We start from the raw sequence: 13,438 nt of genomic DNA on the forward strand, positions 1-13,438 counted from the left end.
CAACTTTGAAATAAAAAATTATTAAAAAAAACAATTTTACTAATCTTTGGTTACTCTTTGTTTAGCAAAATCAATAATGACACTGGATGGATGGTATTTATTTAATTAAGTTTGGTGGCTATCGACTCATGGAAAAATTTGAAACCTTAATATGATATACGCAGGCGAGGCTAACAATTCATTTTAGTTGTAAAATCTGAATTTCCAAATACGTTCGGAATATAATATACATATATATTTTAACCAGCATAGAAATGTTAGCCATAAAAGCTGCAAGGGTATTTGAACATAATAACAACCAAATTCACTGCCAACAGAATTATACCACTTTTTAAATTTTCATTAATTTTATTTTATTCGTCATTAAAATTTAACTAAATCTGCAGAACTCATAATAAATAATTTGAATTTATTGCACATGTGGACTAATAGTAGTACCTTCTTTTTGTTTCTTTTTCTGTTTCATTTTCATTTCGTAGTGTATAAATTTGTATAAAAATTTGTAAGTTAATAAATATCTCTTGGCGACCCTTAATCGTTCTCCTCGGATATGAGCAGCTCGTATTCCTGTGCCGCAAAGCGATCCCAATCGGAGGTCTGTGAAATAGGGAAAACAATTAGAGGGACTCCAAATACAGAAGCCTTAGAGACTTACATATTCGTCACGCTGCGAGGCAAATGGATCTCGTTGTTCGTGATCCAGATATTTCTCCAAATTGAAGAAGGTATCGAAAAATACATGCGTCATTTTGCAGCGCTTCAGATCGCCCAAGGTTATGCAGTCGCGATTCGCCGGCTTAATCATATCCAGCATCTGATAAATGGGAAAAATAAGGAAATCTCCAGAGAGACTAAGTCCCATCCTCTCACCTGACATAGGCAGTCTTCGAAGGGTAGACACTCGATGCCGATTCCCTCCATGCGTTGTTGCTGCTCCTCGTAGAAGTATTCCAATTCGTACATGGAGAGCACACCATCTCCGTCGACGTCCATACATCGAAACCAGTACTCAATGGCCGTCGGCGTCCGTTTGTCCTCCTCCGACAGGATGAACCACACAAAATCCGTGTAGGACATCTTGGCCTCGTCCTCGGGGGCCTTTTTGTTGTCGCTGCGCGTCACACAGCCCGAGAAGATGCGCTCCACGATGCGCGACGACAGGGCATGGTCACTGTGCTTGGCCAGATCCTCCTGGTTGACCAGTAGGTCGTGATCCTTGTCCAGCTCCCAGAACTTGCAGTAGATCACGTAGAAGTGCTCGTAGCTGAAAAAGGCCATTATCTGGTTGATGTCCTCCTCCTCCTCCAGCAGACTGATCATCTGTGGGCGCGTTTAAAATTATACATTATGAAAATTAGTTTGATTATTTCACAATATTTGTAAATATTTATAGATCATGGAAACATTCATCGCACCTCCAGCAGATCGGACCGCTTTAGTTCGGCAATGGTGATCTTGCCGCTCCAACTGCGGTTCACCGAATAGAAAATGCGCGCGATGACTGTGTGCACGTATCTGGAATGGAACTCGGTGGCTTCCTTGAGAAAGGCCAGGCCGGGGTGTGTGTCCACCACATCCTGCACCATTGGCACCAGGTCCTCGGGCACGATGTACGAACGGAATCTCTGGCCTCGCGACAGAATGTAAACGAATCTCGAGGCCGCCTCATGGCAATAAACATTCATTCTGTAAGATTTGCATATATAAATTTACGAAAATGGATGCTTTTGATTATAATTTGATTTTTGATAACAGAATCTTTTCAACAAGTAGTGCCATGTTTTTTATATTTTTATTTACAAGCCAATAAAAAGTATATTTATGTGCTCTGTCAAACAATTGTTCTACACTTAAGAAACATTTTTAAAATGTTTAATTTTAAAAAAGAAAATTGTACATTTCAATCGCTCATATGAAAATAACTTTAACTACGAACTATATTTTTTATTTATTTAATGGCTTTTATGTCGAAAGTATAAGACTAATTGTTGAATACAAAAAATGTTTTTAATTTTGCCATTTTTAAGTTTGAGTATACCAAATTATGCGATCTAAACGTTGAAGCCTTCTAATTGTTCATATTTACTTGTTTTAAATGTATAAAAAAACCTTTATTAAAAACTAGAGCATCGTAATAGTTAGATTATATATGGGATGAACTTACTGTTTCCAGAACTCGACGAACCGCTGGCGCTCGACGAGACCCGAGCTGGCCGACTGGCAGAAGACCATGACCGGCATGCGCCAGTAGAAGGGCAGGCCGCAGATCTTCAGGATGCGCGGCAGCTCGTCCTTGGTCACCTGGTTGTTGGGAAAGCTGTCGAAGGCGGAGAGAATGCCCCGCACCACCCGTTCCATGGCGATGTTGGGCTGCGGCTTGCCATGTGGAAAGTAGAATCTGCCGGGTAATGGCAATGGTAATGGTAATAGTAATGCACACCCGAGAAACCACATCAAAGGGTTTGAATTGTGGATCCGCTTACCTGGGTATGTAAACGCTCTTCGTGGAGCGGATCTCCTTCTGCAGCAGATTCTGCTCCGGCGGAGGGGGCGGGGTGGCGTGCAGCTTGACCTGTCGACAAATATGCAAACGCAAAATTAATTTCACTCACTAATTGTTTACATTCCCTTCTTTTGTTGTGTGGTGGATGCCAAAGCGCCACTCAACTCAATAAAATCTGCAATTTATTCTCGAAGAATTTCATTTGTTTACGTTTTCGGGGAAATTTTTCTCACTCTCAACCGAAAAGCCGCAGACAGCCACGCCCATATCGACGTACATTCGCCCTTTACCTTTGAATTTATTATTAAATGCTTGCCGTTCAAATAAACATCAACAAATTGTTGGCCAATTTAAGCGGTGAGTGGAGGCGCAAATGCAAATAATTTTTGTTTAAATTAACTTTTCGCTTTGGTAAATAATGGAAACATATTTGGTCCGTAGGATTTTTATGTTGCGAAGTTTTGGTGCTAAACAAAATAAATTGTTTTCGTGGAAAAAATGCATTAAATACATACATAACTTATTTGGCATCTATAAAACAAAAGAAAGTGCTCCTATGTGTATAGTTTTAAGAAAACTTATTGAACATATTTTGCTATGCTGATACATTCAAGACAAAATTGTTAGAAAAGTAAAAAGACAAAGAAAAGTACTCAGCAATAATAAATGTTAAACTAATATTTTCAGTTTGGTAACAACATTCTTTTGTTCTTCTACATTTTTCCCAGCCAAAATAATATGGCTTTATTTGGTTTTTATACGTATGAGGACATTTCATCGGTTATAATCCATGATTTTAAAACTGTCAACGGTGACATAAATATTAATCTTCTCACTCGGCCACAACGAGAAGCGCCTACAGAAGAGCAAACAATTCATTGGCATGTGCGCATATTACGTATACGCCCGGCTACACATCGTTTATAGTCAAATATTACGCATACGTATTGTTGCCTAATTTCTAGACAAAAAGCAAAGATAAGTAAAAAAACTAGTGAATTGAACGCATACTATTTGTGTCTGTCCCTGCCCAAAACTTAATTGCAAAAAATAGTTTTTGTTTTTTCGTTGAGGATTAAATTTTTAGCTGATTTGTTTGCTTTGATCAGACGCTTGGTCCGAAGTGAGGAATTTCACAAGCAATCGTAGTAAAGCAAAGTTCAATTGTTGTGGAGAGATTTTTGGTTTGGAACATCATTCATAAAAAAAGCAGAATATGCCGTGTCCGCCCGCACATGTAATTAAGCAATTAAACAATTCTGAAACAAAAACCCCCAACCAAAGCAACAATCAGCACAAAGCCAACAAAAAAGCGAATTGCATTTCGAAGTGCTCAAAAGTGATGATGATCATGTGCTTGGGTTGTATTGAATTTGGTTTGGTTTTTGTTTGGTTTATTTTTGTTATTTCTTCACCCGTTTCTCTCTCACATTTGGATATTTTGCCTTTGCACGATTGTGCTGATCGTAAATGCTTGATTTGATTGTTTATATACGAAAATATGCACACAACACTGGGAGCTCTCGATGTGGGTAAGTGAGACCACTATGCATACCCAATAAGCCCTGCAAAGGGGCTGAGTAGTCAACAGGTTCTTGAGCGGCTAAGCAAATTTTAGCAGAATGTGTTTTGAATATATTAATATAGTGCATTGCAAAACTACGAAACAGGGAATAACTCTTCCGTCTTCATGACTACTTAATAAATCCCAAAAACTGTTTTGACTTAATAATCACTTAATTCGTTTTTTAGCTTCTCAAAGTGCTAATCACTTCGGATCAGAATTCTTTAATAAAAATTCATTTATTATATACATTTTGAATCCGACTTAGCATTGGCTTTTTGTCGTGACGTAATTAGATTAATTTGTACTTATATAGAGGGAATACAATAATTTATTTGGCTAGGTGAATGGAATTGTATTTGATACCGTCATTTTACTATGTACTTTTACATTAGATACTATTTTTTATAAATATTTACACAATTCTGAGGCTACCCAAATTATTATATATTATAGATGATTGCTTAAGGCAATTTGGTACGTCAACTTAATGATTATTTGAAGATTGCTTTGATAATCTACACACATTCTAAAATATAGTTTTCCATATCCAACATGCTTTTTTCGCTGACTTGTAGTTGCTTATTTTATTTTATTTTATTTTTTTTCATAGTGCAAAAGCTGAGATTGTGATTTAGCTTTTTAAAATGTAATCCCCTTTCTTTTCTGAACCTTTTTTGCTCCTTTGGCCGCCGATCTTCCCCAGCCATTTGGCAAGCGTTTCTCGTGAGGCGTCTTGGGGTAACCTTAAATCAATCAATGATGCGGTTCGCTCGCACCGATAAGAGCAGCCCACAAAAAGTCGAACGAAAACAAATGGGCAATTGCATTTGCAATTGGTTCGATCTGCGGCGATTTTTTTTGATTTTTTTTCTTACATTGCTTGTGGCATTTTCAACTATTAGATAACACCACGAGCACACGATTTTCGCCCCTCGAATGGCTGAACGGTATGGATATAACTCATAACTCACCTTTATGAGGCTCTTTGGCGGAGTGTCCGCCTGCGGGCGCTTGATGTTCAGGAAGGCGTGCCGCACATCCGGACACTTCTCGAACATGAGGACGCGCTCGGCCACGGAGCCGCGTGTGAGGAGATTCACTGGAAGAAGAGACCGAGAGATCTGGAGTTGTGGCGCGCTCAGGAATATGCGGACTCGATTCGGTTATATTACTTTTATCCTGGCCATTGGTGAGGGCCGCCCGCGCCCCGCTGGTCGGTTTGACTTTATTCAACGTTGGCATAGTTGTGCTGGCCGATGTTGCTGGCGTTGCATCCATCGATGTTGCTGTCCCTGCTGGTGTTGCTGTTGCTGCCGATGTTGCTGCTGCTGCTGCTGCTGCAGCTATGTTGCTGGCGTTATCAGTGGCGATGCGACTTGTTGATTTGCGTGTCGTGGCCACAGTTGCCACCCCCGTTGTTGGCTTTTCTTTGGTTGCCGGCTTCGTATCGGCGCTGTTTTCTTTGGTTTTGCTTGACTTGCGATTTGTGGCCGCTGGCTCGCCGCCCTTATCACTCACTGCCGCCATGCTGTTGCTGTTGGCCATTCTCGCGGATGATGGCCCGTCAACAGCATCTAGGCTAACAGCCAGAGATCCGTTCCTGCTGCTGGCCTTGCTCTGCTTTTTGGTGGGTTGCTCCGAGGCTGTTAACTTGCTTGCGATGGCCGAGTTTGCAATGCTTATGCTGTTGCTGTTGCTGTTGCTGTTGCTGTTGGCCATGGTCTTGCTGTTCTGCCGCTTTTTGCCCACTGTGGCTGGGCTCTGGGCCTCCTTCTGCTGCTGGATGAGCTCGCTGATCTTGAGCAGATTCTGGGTTTGCTGCGTGGACAGATTGTTCACGTCCAGGTCCAGGCTGATGTCATAGTTAAGGTTGACGTCGGGCAGGGGTTTGCTGACGGCGGCCACCTTTTTGGGCGACTGCAGGACCTGATCCGGCACAGGACTGAAGCTGGAGGCCACCGCCTTTTTCACCTTGCCATTGGAGGTGATGTCGGATTTCTTCAGGCTGTTGGTCTTGCCGCGCTGCTCCTTGTCCTTGTTGACGAAGCTGGTGACCATCTTCTGGAGGCCTTCGGTGTCGGCGGTGGGCGAGGCCACGTTCGAAAGGTCACCGGAGGCGGCGGCATTTGTGTACATCTGCAGGAGCTCGGGTGGCGGTATGCCCTGGCTCTTCCACGTCTCATAGATGGCATCGGCGTGCTCGTTGATCTTCTTGGTCAGCTCGGCAATCTCTGCATGGGAATCGCTGGTAGCTGCATGCGACGTACTCGATCCCTGGGACTTTGGGGACTTGGGACTGGCTCCGGAGCCCGCTGGCTTTCGTGTCGTGGTGGTGGTTTTGATGGCACTCGTCACTGCCACCGAGCTGATCATGTTGCTCCCCGTCCCGCTGCTCAGCTTCTTAGTCTTGGTGGTCGTCGTTGTTGTGGTGGTGCTCGAATTGGCTTGCATTTTGCTTAAGTATCTCGGAAAATGTGTGTTTATCTGTTTTTTCTCTCGCTCTCTGGTTGGATATTCACATTTTCACTGCTCACATTTTTATTTCAATAAATTATTGAATTCTTAATTAAGTTTTATCTAATTTGCCCGGCTTTTGTTGCGCTATTTGGCACTGCGAGATTCACATGCGTTTCATTCACTTTTCACATTTTCAGCGTTTTCAACTTTTTCTCCGTAGACTGCGTATGGCGAAATCTATTTATATAAAAGAAAATACCAAAATTTCCTATTTCGTTTATTTCAGACGCCGAAACCGAAACATACAGCCAAACACTCGAAACACAGACGGACCGCACAAAAATACACGGATACGGATTCGAGACCAGGCATCGCATAAGCGGAATATCGAGCAGATACGTAAGACGCGTACACGGCGGGCACAGTGGTCGCAGAACCACTATAAGCAATCAAAAATAGACGTTCAACTGCCAGGAGCAATTATCATATCGTGGGATTAATTAATGGCCCCACACCTTTAGCGCCGAAAGCGTGAACGATTATCGTGCCACGTTGAATCATCTCGACATTCCATCTGGTTATGCTTGCGCAAAAACAAACAATTAATCAATTGATTTAATTGAATCAATATTAACGGGTCAAAAAATTAACTAGAACCCACCGTGCATGCGTAATATATAGACAAATGCGGGCAAAAGAATAGCTCTAATTGGTCTACCGAAAATTACCTAAGATCTTTATTTTAATCTTTTCCATTTTTATAGGATTGTTGTTCAAGGATTCGATTTCTACAAAGTAATAATACTCTCCTAAAATTAAAATGCATACATTTTATTTATTTTAAGTAGTAAAAGTTACATTTTTTTGAGAGCACGATTCGCTTCCTTTTCGTAATTAAATGCCAGAATAAGATAATGCCATTAAATTTTGTTAAGTGTCTGTCGCAAATCTCTTCACGGAACTGACCTACGTATTTACATAAAGAATGAGCTGTCTAAGTATTTTTAAACCCATTTGATAAGTCTTATTTGTGTTCATCGAAGTCAAGTTTTTTATCACCCTCAAATGGGATGTTAATTCGTTGAACAGCGCAGATAAACATTTAGACAAACAACGAATTCTACTATAGTTATTCGGTGAGTAATCCCTTCAAGTGGCGCTGTGAATTCATTTAGCATTTCTATTATCTTGACCGCAGCTGTCGATTGTACTATTTCGCTGTTTTTACGTGGGGTTGCGGTGGGATGGGATGAGACCGGGAGCTGCGTCTGCGACTGCTGCTTCTTCAACTTTGTACTATTTATTCGAAAATAAATTTCGAAGTAGTTGCGGCTCACAGACACACGTGCAATGCACTTTACATATGTTTAATGTTCCTGTGTGGTTTACGTGTGTGTGTGTGTGTGTGTGTATGGTGGGGTGTATGACGTACATATAGTTTGATATTTGTCTGCCTTTATTAATGATTTAATTGCATTTGGGACCGGAGGCGCGCGTGCTGACGACAACGGCGACAACGTGAGATTCCGTCATTAATTAATTAACCAAGCCAAACCGAGCAGAGGTTAATCGACATTTGCGCGGCACGACATTTTTTGCGAATTTTCTTGGTTCGAAATTCGCGAATTATGGACGAATGCTTTTCAATCAGAAGGGGAAAACACACGCGGCCGCGGGATATTTTGGAAAACTCTGGCAAGCTTCCGCTTGGCGAGTCTAAAATTAACAGCAAACAGAGCAGAATTCTCAGATCACCGATCGGAAAACAGTTCGTCGTATATCCGAGCGTATAGCGGTGCACGCGATGCTGCTAAGGTCCGTGTTGTTACTGTAAATCTTCAGTTCGGCCGCTGAAAATAACATCAGCCTCCGTTTAAGTTCTGCCAGCGATCGAGCCAACGGAGCGGATGAGCGAGAGATCGCGGTGATCTCAGCTGTTGCTGTTGCTGTTGCTGTCGCTGTTGCACTACGCTAATGACGCTCGCAGCCCCCAAGAACAAGCGCTCCCACACACTCGCGACCTGCGATCGTATCGGAGGTGACCGAATCGACGAAAAATAGATAGTGACATATATTGGGGTGAAAAAGCGCCAGATGGATTGATTTTAATATGCCTTTAATACCGGAGGGTGGGGCCCAACCGATCCCCAAATGGTAAAGGCGCTGACATTGATTAAATAATCCGTTTTCTCTTTAGTTTAAGGATTTGTTATGGATAGCTCAGTAAAACCATAAAACTTACTATATATTTAAATTACCAAATAGCTACCGAAAATTTCAAAGGTTTGATTTCAATACTATATAACTTACAGCAGACGACAAAAGCCAGAGATCAAGGTTATACGTTTTATCGTTTTCGAAACAATTCATTTAGTTTTAGTTCAATTTAAATCTGTCAAAAACCACTTAGGAATAATGGGTACTAAATAATGTCCATAAAAACACAGATGATATCATTACCCAAACATGCTTTAAAAATTAAAACAAATACATAATTCATTTTTATTAACAATAATTTTAAATTAAAATTTTGTTCTTTTAAAAATTCTTCAAATAGTTAGCAAATAGCTAGAGCGGCAACTCAATCGCAGCGAGAGTGAAAAAGAGAGAAAGAGAGCGCCGAAGAGAGCGCCGCCCAAAAAGATCGCCCATTACTTTGGCGTTCTTTGAGCAGCAGCTCCACCGAAATGATTTGCTCTGTCTGCGCTCTCACTTTCTCACTTACCCCCACACGACGGCGCAGCGGCAGCGACGTCGGCAGAACACTTGCCGTCGTTTACCCACTCACACGCATACGCACACACATTCGCACACCAATCCATTGTCGAACGAAAAAAATACAAAAATCAAATCATAGGTGTTTGTTAATTATACACTGTGACCTGGAGGCAGGGTGTCACGGTTCAGTTGGAAGGTTTGACAAGTCACGCTTACCCTTATCCACCCGAAAATCTGTTAGACTGCATGGTTGAAATAAAGCCTTTCCTCTATTCTCAAAAAACTCATATAATTAAATGATATGTCCCCTAGAATGATCCACCCGAAAATCTGTTAGACTGCATGGTTTAAATTAATTATATGTCCCCTTCAAGGATTCTTTTGATCTAAAGGTCATAGGTGTCAGAGAAATCTGATCAGAATACAAATAATATATGTATTTCTATAATACAATTTTTTTTTGTTATAGGTTTACGATATAAACATTACGTAGACAGACGTACATATTTCTAAAAATTTAAAGCATGCTTTTAGGCGATTAATCACTGCAGATAGCTTCTTTCCCCTTAAAAGTATATTGTTACCAGGCTCTGCTACAAATTAAATATGTTGTTTAAAAAAAGTCTTCGAACATTTCCAATTCTGATTGTTCCATATTTATAAATTGTCGACATGTATAGTGTATCTTAAGGTCTAACCTAACCTAGCAATTCTTCTCCAGTTTCGTTTTTGTCTGCCTCATTGAGCAGGAAAGCAACAAGAAAAAAAAAGACGACGGATCGAAGCATTTATCTCGCTTATTTGCTAATGCTAAATGATTGTCTTCTTCTTCTCCTTGGGCCGCCTTCTTCCTCTTCACATCGCAATGTTTGTTGCAGTTTGCTGTTAGCTCTTTATTGTCTGTCTTTATTGTTGCTGTACCCATTTTGTGTCTTGGCTTTTTATGTTTACGCCATTTAGCAGGTGGGCGGGTGACTTTTGTTTGTTTAAAGAAACCCAAAAATGCTGAATAAATTGAAATGCGATTCATGTTTTGTTTTATACTGTGATTTGCTTTTTTTTTTTGGAACATTTTTATATACAGAGAATTATACATACATACTTTGATATGAAAACCGCAATTGCGGCTAACGATGACGCCGATAATGATCATAATGATGATGCCGATCTGAGCTCAGCTTCCGGTTTTGCGCTTTGCTATTTTTGTTAATTTTTTTTCGCGTCTAACTTCATATAAATATGTATTACCAGCTATGTATTTTTTGTATTGTTTTGCGGTGGGTAATTGATTTAAACCGAAAGATCTGCCAAGCCTAACATGTGTCGACTGTCACACCGAATGACAGTTATTTCGGTTTAGTTCCATATTAGGGCTGGGCATTAAGCGTGACATCCCGGCCATCTGGATTAGTCTAAAACTTGACCCAATTCAAGCTAACGTGTTGAGCGAGCGGACAAAGGCGAACAAAATGCTTTTATGCCAAAGTTGGATTGACAAAATAAAATCCAAACGGCCCACGCGAACAAAACATGTGCGGAAAATTCAATGGAGGTGCGAATAGATCAATCGCCACAGCAAAATCCATAAGCAGCTTATTGCTTGGGAGAGGGAATTCATTTTTGGGCATTTTAAGAGATTTTTTAATGGTTTTTTTTTTATTTGTGACAGTCAAGGCTCTCGTTTAATCCACGTCAAGCGGGGCTCGCCAAATGTGCGTTCATCCACGCTCACGCTGCGTATACTTAATTGCCCATCTTGGCAATTCTTCTGCTGCTTCGTTTTGCTTTATTGTTTTTCATATTTTCCCAACATTGACACATTAAATTGCCGAATTTCCCCCCCACTTTCGGCACAGTGTCAGCCAAAGCAAAAGCTCGGCCAGAACCCTTCTTGGAAGCCTTTGAAATGTCTTAACTGTTGACATTGGCCCATTGCGATGCGCGCCCGTTTTTGTTATGGCTATTATGATTATAAGCTGTCGACACTTTCCTTTGCACATGATGTATTTTAAGGTCTGGGCTAATTGAATTTGAAAGCCAAGGGTTCTCCGAGTCAGGGAAAAACTATAAAAGCCAGAGTGCGAAATGCAAGCAATGCAGGTTTCCAACGACCAATCGCCGCGAATAGTCCGCTCCAGTGAAATATTCAGAATCCAGGAATCCTTTATGTAAAAAGTGTTAGAAATATTGTTAGTGAATTTGCAGCTTTTTATGTAGACAGTGTGATATAGGCGGGATATAGTGACGCAGCCAGACAACAAAAAAACACAATGGAGAGGTACGAATTCGAAGAGATCCATAGATTTCCAGTCCTATATACTGCATTTTGGTTCGGTGTTGCAGCTTTGCAGTAGCAGCCGCGCAACTGGGGCCACACTTTGCCCCCCTGTCCAATGGATCGGTGGTGGATAAGGTCACGCCCGACATGGCCCACCTGATCAGCCCGTACTGGAACCAGTTCCCCGCCATGGACCCCATCTGGGCGAAGATCCTGACCGCCTACATGATCTTGATCGGCATGATTTCCTGGTGCGGAAACGGCGTGGTGATCTACATATTCGCCACCACCAAGTCGTTGCGAACGCCCGCAAACCTGCTGGTCATCAACCTGGCCATCTCGGACTTTGGCATCATGATCACCAACACGCCGATGATGGGAATCAATCTGTACTTCGAGACCTGGGTCCTCGGTCCCATGATGTGCGACATCTACGCCGGTCTGGGCTCTGCCTTCGGCTGCAGTTCCATCTGGTCCATGTGCATGATCTCGCTGGATCGCTACCAAGTAATCGTCAAGGGCATGGCCGGCCGGCCGATGACCATTCCGCTGGCTTTGGGCAAGATAGCCTTCATCTGGTTCATGGCGAGCATTTGGTGCCTGGCGCCCGCCTTCGGCTGGAGCAGGTGAGTCCCCTTCAATTTATATATTTATTTCTTTAGTTACACTAAAGGTTTTTTTAAAAGTTCAACAATTCCTTAAAGATTACAAAGTTTTAGTCTTTTTTTGGAAATAAAAAATATTTTTAAAATTATACGAATAGAAAAATTAATATTTCAAAAAAACAAATAATATTGGATAATTTGGAATAATTTTCCAAGCTGAATTTCAATAGTTCTTTTTATCATTAATATCAAAATTATTAAAAATTAATTGTTAAAGATTTTGAAGCTTGTAGAATGGTAAACTATAATGCGAGTGATAAAGCCTCCCCTAAAACTATACCCTCTATACTTACCAGGTATGTGCCGGAGGGTAATCTGACATCGTGCGGTATTGACTACTTGGAACGCGACTGGAATCCACGCTCATACCTGATCTTCTACTCCATTTTCGTATACTATATCCCCCTGTTCTTGATCTGCTACTCTTACTGGTTCATCATTGCTGTAAGTGGCAAGGCGATGTGATTTAACCATGTGACCTATCCTAAAATATATCCTCTCCCAGGCTGTGTCCGCCCACGAGAAGGCCATGCGCGAGCAGGCCAAGAAGATGAATGTCAAGTCTCTCCGCTCCTCTGAGGATGCCGAGAAGAGCGCCGAGGGCAAGCTGGCCAAGGTGGCTCTGGTGACCATCAGCCTGTGGTTCATGGCGTGGACTCCATATCTGGTCATCAACTGCATGGGACTGTTCAAGTTCGAGGGTCTCACACCACTGAACACCATTTGGGGAGCTTGCTTCGCCAAGTCGGCCGCCTGCTACAATCCAATTGTATATGGCATCAGGTGGGCATCTATGGTAGAATATACTGCAGTCCTAAAACAACATTTATTGCACCATCTAGCCATCCCAAATACCGCCTGGCCCTCAAGGAGAAGTGTCCTTGCTGCGTCTTCGGCAAGGTCGACGATGGTAAGTCGAGCGATGCCCAATCTCAGGCCACCGCCAGCGAGGCCGAGTCCAAGGCATAAATTCTTTGGCGCAACAACCAGAACAGCAACAACAACATCTAACTACTTACAACAGCAACAACAACAGCAACAAAAACAACAACAACAACAGCAAGAACAACTGCAGCAACAGAACGAAACGCTTTCGAATAACATTAAAAACAACAATAATGAAAAAATTATGCAAATTTCTTACATAACAAAAAGCAATGTAAACTCAACTATCAAATCTTCTGCAATGTCACTTAAAGACAAAAAAAAACTAAACAAAAAAATAAATGCAAACGAACTAGAAAAGTTAC

General features: G+C 41.6%; 2 protein-coding genes across 4 annotated transcripts; one reads left to right on the forward strand and one right to left on the reverse strand.

The window, feature by feature from the left end:
* Positions 1-336: 336 nt before the first annotated feature.
* Positions 337-8,350, reverse strand: LOC128266828 (uncharacterized). 3 transcript variants are annotated; one of them, XM_053003632.1, is made up of 9 exons: positions 7,960-8,350; positions 5,243-6,748; positions 5,042-5,169; positions 2,484-2,572; positions 2,165-2,398; positions 1,416-1,686; positions 871-1,320; positions 656-814; positions 337-597 (listed from the first exon to the last, which is right to left on the reverse strand). In XM_053003632.1, the coding sequence occupies exons 2-9, from the start codon at positions 6,519-6,521 to the stop codon at positions 532-534; spliced, it is 2,676 nt and encodes an 891-aa protein (XP_052859592.1). In that variant the 5' UTR covers positions 6,522-6,748; positions 7,960-8,350; the 3' UTR covers positions 337-531. The 3 variants fall into 3 exon arrangements, with proteins under 3 accessions (XP_052859592.1, XP_052859590.1, XP_052859591.1); XM_053003630.1 differs by having other exon boundaries at positions 5,243-6,764; XM_053003631.1 differs by having other exon boundaries at positions 5,243-6,764; positions 7,756-8,350.
* A 2,978-nt stretch (positions 8,351-11,328) lies between these two features.
* On the forward strand, positions 11,329-13,437 carry LOC128266831 (opsin Rh1). The gene is made up of 5 exons (XM_053003634.1): positions 11,329-11,523; positions 11,589-12,149; positions 12,485-12,632; positions 12,694-12,971; positions 13,031-13,437. The coding sequence occupies exons 1-5, from the start codon at positions 11,516-11,518 to the stop codon at positions 13,155-13,157; spliced, it is 1,122 nt and encodes a 373-aa protein (XP_052859594.1). The 5' UTR covers positions 11,329-11,515; the 3' UTR covers positions 13,158-13,437.
* Position 13,438: the final 1 nt, after the last annotated feature.

The sequence above is a fragment of the Drosophila gunungcola genome, chromosome 3R (assembly GCF_025200985.1).
Source record: "Drosophila gunungcola strain Sukarami chromosome 3R, Dgunungcola_SK_2, whole genome shotgun sequence".
NCBI lineage: Eukaryota > Metazoa > Arthropoda > Insecta > Diptera > Drosophilidae > Drosophila > Drosophila gunungcola.

Coding starts and splice junctions, on each gene's coding strand:
- LOC128266828 (XM_053003632.1), bottom strand. CDS start 6,521: ATGCAAGCCAATTCGAGCACCACCACAACAACGACGACCACCAAGACT. Junction 2,399..2,483: donor AAGAGCGTTTACATACCCAG/GTAAGCGGATCC, acceptor ATTACCCGGCAG/ATTCTACTTTCCACATGGCA. Junction 1,687..2,164: donor TTCGTCGAGTTCTGGAAACA/GTAAGTTCATCC, acceptor CAAATCTTACAG/AATGAATGTTTATTGCCATG.
- LOC128266831 (XM_053003634.1), top strand. Junction 12,633..12,693: donor CTTACTGGTTCATCATTGCT/GTAAGTGGCAAG, acceptor ATCCTCTCCCAG/GCTGTGTCCGCCCACGAGAA. Junction 12,972..13,030: donor CCAATTGTATATGGCATCAG/GTGGGCATCTAT, acceptor TGCACCATCTAG/CCATCCCAAATACCGCCTGG.